We start from the raw sequence: 9,164 nt of genomic DNA on the forward strand, positions 1-9,164 counted from the left end.
GTATATATATGTTGTGTGTATATACTAATACTATATATATATATATATATATATATATATATATATATACTCATATATATTATATATATGTGTGTGTGGGCATCTTTACACATTTTTCTAATCCTATCTATATGTACATATAAACGTATACAAGTATGCAAATATATACATTCTATTTATATATATGTGTGTGTGTGTGTCTCTGTGTGTGTGTAGAGATTTGTATCATATGGCTCGATAGAAACGGGTATAAATACGTTCATCAATAGAAATATCTAGGTGTATTTATCTATATTTTATTGTACCTATGTACGTAGATATATATATGTGTGTGTGTGTGTATTGTATTCTTAACTTTTTATTTTATTGTCACAATTTTCCACTCAATTTCTGTCCCTTCGTATATATATATATATATATATATTTGTGTATATATATATATGTGTGTGTGTGCAGTTTTATATATGTATATATACATATATATATATTTGTGTGTGTGTGTGCAGTTTTATCCTTTATCTTTTATTTTCACAACGCCCCACTCATTTAATCAACCATATTTTCTGTTACAGCTGCTCGATCCCGTGTTTTCGGAAGCACAAAGAAGTGCCGTGCGACGTAGAAAAGATTTCAACAGAGGCTCCCGTGGACTCCGCAACCAATGCTAAAAACGTATCAGATACCTCACATACAGGGGAACAGCAACGACCACAAGCAACCGATGATTTGAAAGCAGAATCTGCAGAGTCGTCAACGCCAGCAGTAGCGAATACAACCAATCCGATCACTTCGATAGAGAGCAGTAGTACAGATGCGGAGCACATGCGCGCAGACACTACTGTCACTTCACGGACGGATAAAGATGTCGTAACCGATGCCATCGACAGCAAACCCAAGGGTGGATTTGTTGTGCCGAAGGATGCGGAAGTGCCTCAGGATGCGCTCAATAGCTTAGGTATGTCAATGCAACCTCCGCACAGACATTGCGCGGGGTCTCAATCTCCGCTGCGTCGTGCGTGTGTTAGCTTCGATCCAGTGCCTGCTCATGGTGTTGTGGTGTTGCACTTGTGTGTGCGCGCGATGACGGTATGAGAAGTGTTCGTGATGCCTTGGTTAGTGCGGTTGACAGCATTTACAAGGGCAGTCTATATCACCAAAGGATGTTCAAAACGTACACTATACGATGCATAGCGTAGGCATACTTTTACCCGTCAAGAACGTACCTTCGTTTTGTATGTGAACAGTCTGGCGTACGTATGAGCTGCTTTGGAGTGTGTGTCTGCTGTGTGTCACTTGAGTTTGTTGCTTTATGTGTAGGTACTTCGTGTTACAAAGACATGGCTCACCTCGGCAACGAACAGTTGTCGCGAAATGTAACGGGTGGGTGGTCGAGACACGCCTGCGCTCTGGTTAGTATCTCTGCATATCACATTCAGTACAATTCCGAAGCGTTTTGTGCCGCACATTAACATAAATAACCTGAAGGCTCGTGTATTGGTTGTGTGTGATACATGTGTCTGCGAGGCGACGCGCTTATGGTTGTACCTGCACAGTGTTGGTCGAGTACTTTTGACAGTGTGTATATATCCGGATTGGTTGATACATTCTTTTTAATCATCATGCAATCTCTAGCGATGAGCTTGTTTGCGTCAGTGTACCTACGGACCTCGACAACTGTTGAACTGCCACGTCTGTGATATCTTTGGGCATGTCCTTGATCACCAGTTATACTAGATAGGTTTGCCAGCACATATTGGTTGCTGAATATGTATGGTAGTGGCATATTCTGACTGTTAAATCTAAAAATGCATGGTAGTGGTATATTCTGACTGTTAAATCTAAATATGTATGGTAGTGGCATATTCTGACTGTTGGACCTAAATATGTATGGTAGTGGCATATTCTGACTGTTGGATCTAAATATGCATGGTAGTGGCATATTCTGACTGTTGGATCAAAATATGTATGGTATGGCATATTCTGACTGTTGGATCAGAATATGTATGGTAGTGGCATATTCTAACCGTTGGATCTAAATATGTATGGTAGTGGCATATTCTGACTGTTGGATCTAATTTTTGGCTCTGGCGCAGGTGAGAATGGTGCATTGAAGGATCTATTACAAGCCAATCCGGATCTGCGTACACTCCTGACACTCATCAATTCGGACTCTAGGTACAGCATATCTGGTTGAACACAAGTTGTCTCTTGAGTATGATCGTGTATGCTTATCAATTCCAGTACGCTCGAGTGCAATAGTTTGCTCCCATATGTGAGTATATGTCTAGACAACTATCCGTACAATGGGTCGAGAAGATTCCATACGGATTAGCAAATACATAAGTATGTATGATTGTAGTAGATACATAAGTATATATGATTGTAGTAAATACATATGTATATATGATTGTATGCGGGAATGGGCGCATAAGCACCTTGTAAGTGTGTACGTTTTGAATGATGACACGATCAAAATCACTCTCTGTAGTCTATCGGGGTATTGGGATTCTGGTCTGGAAAGTAGCGATATATTTACGCGCGCAAGTCGTAGTTACTTTACGTAGGGGGACAGTGCCGATTTGGAGGGTAACCCCTTTAGAACGTCGAAAACTACTGGTTGACTTTTCTATTCACGACCTTGCAGCACGAAAGATACAGTTTACCTCAACGGTTTAATGGCGGAGGCTATGGAGAATCCAAACTTTCAACAGTTCGCACAGCTCTGCATGGGATCAATACAGCAAGCAATATGATTCAAATCTGCGTGTTCTATTGTATGATTGTACTTAAATATGTATATTTATATGTGAATTACGTGAGAGTTTGCATATGCGTTGTTCTGTTGGGTTGGGTTCATGGGTGGGTTTACTTTGCCCACCCCTTGGCGATTCGCACCAGTATGTCTTGAGCAGACCCTGCGGTAGACGACTGGTTGCGTGTATGTTTATGCAACAGTACGTGTGTTTCATACGTATATCTATTTGTTATTTGTATTTACTAGACAGGTGTGCGCTTGTTTATTTGTCGCCTAGTGTATATGTTCTTGTGTCTTACTTGTAGATTGGGGTAGTCGGTACCACAGGTAGGGGGTGCATAACGTACGACATGGTCCCTTGTACTAGATATGTGTCTATTGCTGCTTGTGAAGTTGCGAACGTGGATCGTAGACTACCATTGGATTTGTATATGGATTGGATACACAATGTACGTATACCCTCCTGATGCTTTATATCCCATTATTATACTGTCCCGATGAATATAAATATGTATATTCTGTCTTGTCACTATGCACAAGTGTAATTTGATTCGCATTCCGGTATACGCGTTTCTATCGAAATATCGATGTGATGGCGATCTCGTATACACTATTTATGCGTACTACATACAAAATACGATCTGTATTCATCCATGTGTGTGTGTTCGAATATGTACCTACAGAGACACGTATATTTATTCGTATCTGTAGATGATAGCTATTTTATATATACAGTCATATGCATATGTACGCTTACACGACGACGTTCTTTACATGCACACAACTTAGATGCAGTGTTATGGTCGACATATTCCCACTAGGTACCTGAACCCATAACGACTGTAATATGGTCACATCTTATTAATATAATTTATATGTATTTGTATATATGCATGAATGTACGTATGTATATATATATATATTTATCTCTCTCTCTCTCTCGAAATGTGCTCTGCTGTGGCACCTTGTTTCTAAAAGCACTTTATCCCCGTGCAGATGGACCATGGTAAGAAAACGTAGACTCATTGAGAGCTGTCGGTGGTTTATTAGGCACCCATCTGAGCCGAGAAAATCGAGATTATCAACCCTTTACCCTTGCCTGGCGAACAACCTTACCAAGATAACAAGAAATAGAAAATAGTGCTGGACAAAATATGGAGGAAATAAAATTAGAAATTAGTCAAAAGGAATTAAATGGTCCAAAATATCATTCAGGCAGGCGTATGTAGTTAGTGAAAGCATGTGAGCAGGCGAAGTAAATGTTCCAATATATCTGAGGGAAATGGTGTATTGGATTACATCAATAAACAGTAATATTTATTTGGAGATAGTAAAACGTGTGGCAACTGCCATATATATATGTGTGTGTGTGTTTGTGTGTGTGTGTACATGTATATACCTGTATATATATGAATACTCTTTCGAGTTCTTCTTGGCCTTGCATCCTTGAGTTGCAATGGAAACCAGTTTCTGTGGCACACTGTTTTAGTCTCAAGTCGTGGCGATGATTATGTGGCAAGGGGAGTACGCGTTGCAAGAGCAATACGCTCTGCAGGATGTGAAACGCAGCACCACACCATCTACATACCACTAAGAGAGCTCAAATAGTATCGAACTCCCACCTCGAGTATCCACATCGTGACCTACACATACTTCACACTTACTGTAACTACGTTTCTCTTTGCCCAGATATGCTGCAAAAGCTTTCCATGACATTCACAGAGAGAAATTGTCTATGAATATATCATTGTGTCGCATATTTCCGTTATATCTCCTCACCCCATATTACAGTTGTATTGATTTGTAACAAGCTTTATTACATATACTGGATTATGATGCTTTACATCTATTTTATGTTACCTACTCTCCGCCCCCTTATACTGCTTGTGATATGTGTCAGTATACCCTATACGTTGCGTCATGTCCCAGTTGCGCATAGAGCCCACCATATTGAGCAGGAGGCCCATATTGGTTCCCTGTATGCACACGAGTGTATGTGTTTGTGGTTAGGGTTGTAGTTTTCCAGGTTTCAGTGTTGGTTCCCTGTGTGCACACGAGTGTATGTGTTAGTGGTTAGGGTTGTAGTTTTCCAGGTTTCAGTGTTGGTTCCCTGTATGCACACGAGTGTTTGTGTTAGTGGTTAGTGTTGTAGTTTTCCAGGTTTCAGTGTTGGTTCCCTGTATGCACACGAGTGTATGTGTCAGTGGTTAGGGTTGTAGTTTTCCAGGTTTCAGTGTTGTTTCCCGGTCAGATAAATACTTGATCAAACAGGAAAAGCTTCACGCTTGCTCAGTATTTTCGATATATTTTGTTCCTCTGCAGAAACTACCGTACACTAAATGCAAAGCATAACCGTTGGCAAGACGGATTGGATTCTGCGGTATACTTGTAGCTACACATCTTTGCGCGAGTTGTGGTCGATTGTTTATCTGTGCCACAACAACACTAGTGCTAACTGCTATCTGATCGCATATACTTACACACCTGCACCCGTGTTCCAGTGCATTCTTTATCTCTGAAATGCCTATTGTCGTTCTGTGCACCCGCTCGCCCCTGTCCGGGTGTTTTCCAATCCAGGACCGGCACATCAAGCTCCTAATATGGTGTTTTTAACGGTGTGCGTATAAGCACACAGAGCAAAGGGGGTGGGGCTGTCTCTTGTGATGATTGAGGTATGAATGGGAATTAGGTTATTTAAAAGTAACAGCATCCCATAGCCTCGCACATAGTACGACAATGTATGTGCAATAAAATAAACCGATACGTGACTCGATAGCGTTGATAACTTGCCACAGCAACCCCCGGCGCAGCGAAGAATGCGCCAACATTGCTACTAGAACCTCATAGCAATACCAATGATCAGGGCATCTGTCGGTGATGCAACATTGCTACTGAATCCTCATAGCAATCCCAATGATCAGGCCAAGCAGATGTGGTCTCATCTCAAACCAGTCATGCCATCAAACAGACACATGTCACGACAGCACACACGCTTCATACTAAACAGCACACACACACGCTTCATATTACACAGCACACACACTTCATACAACACCCTTGGGTGCTCTGAGGAGGTGATCAGACCCCTGTGCTTGCGCATTAGAGACTGTACAAACACGTGTGTGTGTCTATATCTAAATTGTAAATCTCATATTTAGCGGTTGAGAATACACAACTACCCCCATGAACTAAAGGTCGAGATATTTTTTTTAAGTACACACGATTAATACATCCTGTTGCTATACATCTACCAACATCGGTGTCCTTCTTCGAGCACCTGTGCCGTGCGCAGTTGCTGAATAGCGCATGGGGATCTACCTCCACCACATTGTAGGTGTACATTGTACACCTACAATATATACCTGCCTATATAAACCACATATAAACCCACCTCCATGACCCGCAAGGCTATACTGTCGTACACTTTAAGCCTGTCTGGTAACAAGCATCGGTGCATCAGATTGAGCTCATTGGCCGGGAAGTGTGTGACAGTAGTCCTTCGCCACAGCATCGGAATGTCCGTTCGCACTTCGTCTGTGGCCTTTGTGCCCTTCCTCCACCATCGTACCGTCTGCACAGTGTAACGCATTAAACGTTTATGTTTACGTGAATAATTGAATGCAATAGTCGTCTGGACAGTGTAACGCATCAAACGTTTATGTTTACGTGAATAGTTGAATGCAATAGTCGTCTGCACAGTGTAACGCATCAAACGTTTATGTTTACGTGAATATTTGAATGCAATAGTTGAAAGCAGCAAAGGAGTCTGTCGTATAAACGAGGGTTTTGAAAGGGTTGGGAGTCTAAGTCTGCTTAATGTGCACAAGCAAAATGAGCATGTAACCATGTATACTTAATTCACAGGAATCGTCATATGGTCATGACTACTCCTTTCACGGTTCGCAAACCTTTTGACTATCTGAAGGTGCTTAGTAGCAATGTATATATCGTAGTGACCTTCCGAACTTTGACTGTGGCTCATCACCGCCCTCTAAGACCATGCAGCTAACTGGACCTCTCCTATGGGCACGCGCGATAGTCAGACACAACGACTCAAGCATCTGTGTATCCCCAGATGCTCAGATAGACTATTCTCTATTTGGGTTTCGATTGCACTCTGCCTACGGTCGTGTTTTCGCTCGGCCTTCATACCGTCGCCATAGAATTTTGATACAAATGGATTAACAATGGGTGTCTAGAGTAATTATGCACAAGTTAAAGTGCCTTTATATGGCAAGTGGCTACTCAGAGTCACGACAAGGGGCCCGGCGTGAACCCTAAAACGTAAAAGTGCAATGTATAGTGAGCCTTGTCTGGGGCTATGGCCACCTGAGCTCTGCCCGGCATTGTATCTACGGTATGGATAGCTCAACACAATGCCCTGTATTAGTCGATATATTGAACTGTGTGACATATAGGTATTTGAGTTGTGAATTCATACTATGATCAACATCATTGTGATAGTTTGGTATTTGAATTAGGCTAACTATGAAGTACACACAAGCATTAGTACAAGTACGCACCTCCCGAAGAAAGGTCTCGTACACGTCTGGTCGCATGTCGTGGGCGATGGGATGCAGACCGAAATTCAGCACAAACAGGCCGGGCTGCTTCTTGCCTAAATATAGAAGCGACTGCGTCAGATGACAAGGAGAGAGAGGATTGTGTACAATGTAATAGACAAGACATTGTAGGACAAAGCTGAACACTTCATTATATGTGCGCGGATATGTGCGAAGTGTATCAGTGGCTGGTTCGTCAATGTAGGCAATTCCCGTGCATAATCTAGACGTGTTTTGTACACATTTATATATGTTTGGTATCGCCGTGTACGTTTGTATTGTATATGCTCCTATCCCAATGTGGTGTACATGAGATCGTTCGTCAATACGTTAATTTTTCACAACTAGTAAGGTGCAGTGCCGCTGTGTCTCCTATTCCGTAGAATCTATTCATGAAGATAATTTCTCTGACTATCTACAACTGGGTTTCCGACCAATCAATAGAACCAATAAGAAACATTAAAAGTTGCGAAGACAAACGGTATCTGATATAATTCGTCTATACACGTACAGACCTGATGAATTCCTTTAAACTACGCAAGTAAGAGGTGTCCATAAATATACAGCTCAGCCTACGAATAAACAAAGATTTAAAACCTCCACTAACGAGTAAACAAAGATTTAAAACCTCCACTAGCGAATAAACAAAGATTTAAAACCTCCACTAACGAATAAACAAAGATTTAAAACCTCCACTAACGAATAAACAGAGATTTATAACCTCCACTAACGAATAAACAAAGATTTGAAACCTTCACTAACGAATAAATAGATATTTAAGACCTCCACTAACGAATAAATGCATGTATTTGAACCTGATCTCGTTGCATAAGTTGTGCGAGAGTTCGATTTCGAATTCCTTGAGGAACTTGGGTGACATAGTAAAACCTCGCACACGCCCTACCGAACTCACCTATTTCTTCCCCGACCTTCTTGTAGAACTGGTGGATGATAGAGGGACCCGGCCATACATCCAAGTTGATCAGATTTTGGATCGAATCCAGATCCCGGAAAAGTCTGAAACCTGGAATGAGTTGAGGGGTTTGGGGTTTCAGGGGAAGCGTATCATCCTATTTGTGACTAAAATTTGATATATCGGTTCCGCTTCAGCACTAAAAAATATCTTGAGGGCCGATGATTTCCGGTTTTTGGGTGTTAAGTCATCTGGTTCGACATAGCCTCCTAAAGAAAAGGTCGGATTATCGGTATCACGCGCACCGTATGGCGCAATGAAGCATCGTAACGATAAAAAGGAAAATGACGACAATACAAAAATGATGTACATCAGTCGATACCACGGGAATACAGTTGTTGACGGCGTTTAACATCTCAGGTAGCACATACGCACATGCACACGTATTCTCACACAGGCACCCGCACGGGCTATGGTGCGCACATACACACGCACACATTCATACTGATAATATATTCACACACGCACATAAGTACTCGGCACACAAGTTCACGCACACAGAGAGCAGCCTTAGGCAATGAGGAGAACTCTGAAAGCTTCCCCAAGGTGTATGTTATATGTATGGATGTATAAATCAGCATACTCGTACACACTACATTAAGTATATATACAAACCGGTAGGGATGGCATTAGCATATGTACACCTGGAATCCGCCACTGTTTGGTGGCCTTGATAAAGGACACTGTGAAGTCCAGCTTCTCCCAACGGAACATGACAACCTTCGCATCAGCATCTGCTCACGTCGAGTGGGTGGGTGGATAGGGAACGTTAATCAGTACAAAACAGCGCAGATGATGAATAATGCTTTATGTGGTATATGTACATTTGTTCACTCCTTTTTATAGTACATTCGTCATATATGTGTATACATCT

At 41.7% G+C, this 9,164-nt stretch overlaps 2 protein-coding genes across 2 annotated transcripts; one reads left to right on the forward strand and one right to left on the reverse strand.

Annotated features, from left to right (window-relative positions):
* Positions 1-572: 572 nt before the first annotated feature.
* Positions 573-3,961, forward strand: SARC_10308 (hypothetical protein; the record flags this gene model as incomplete). The annotated part of the gene is made up of 4 exons (XM_014295652.1): positions 573-955; positions 2,094-2,175; positions 2,645-2,774; positions 3,752-3,961. Coding segments are annotated over 3 exons (574 nt in total), but the record flags the coding sequence as incomplete, so codon positions are not given.
* Positions 3,962-4,565: 604 nt separating this feature from the next.
* On the reverse strand, positions 4,566-9,016 carry SARC_10309 (hypothetical protein). The gene is made up of 6 exons (XM_014295653.1): positions 8,935-9,016; positions 8,231-8,341; positions 7,279-7,373; positions 6,147-6,326; positions 5,240-5,350; positions 4,566-4,731 (listed from the first exon to the last, which is right to left on the reverse strand). The coding sequence occupies exons 1-6, from the start codon at positions 9,002-9,004 to the stop codon at positions 4,612-4,614; spliced, it is 687 nt and encodes a 228-aa protein (XP_014151128.1). The 5' UTR covers positions 9,005-9,016; the 3' UTR covers positions 4,566-4,611.
* Positions 9,017-9,164: the final 148 nt, after the last annotated feature.

The sequence above is a fragment of the Sphaeroforma arctica genome, assembly GCF_001186125.1.
Source record: "Sphaeroforma arctica JP610 unplaced genomic scaffold supercont1.1203, whole genome shotgun sequence".
NCBI lineage: Eukaryota > Ichthyosporea > Ichthyophonida > Sphaeroforma > Sphaeroforma arctica.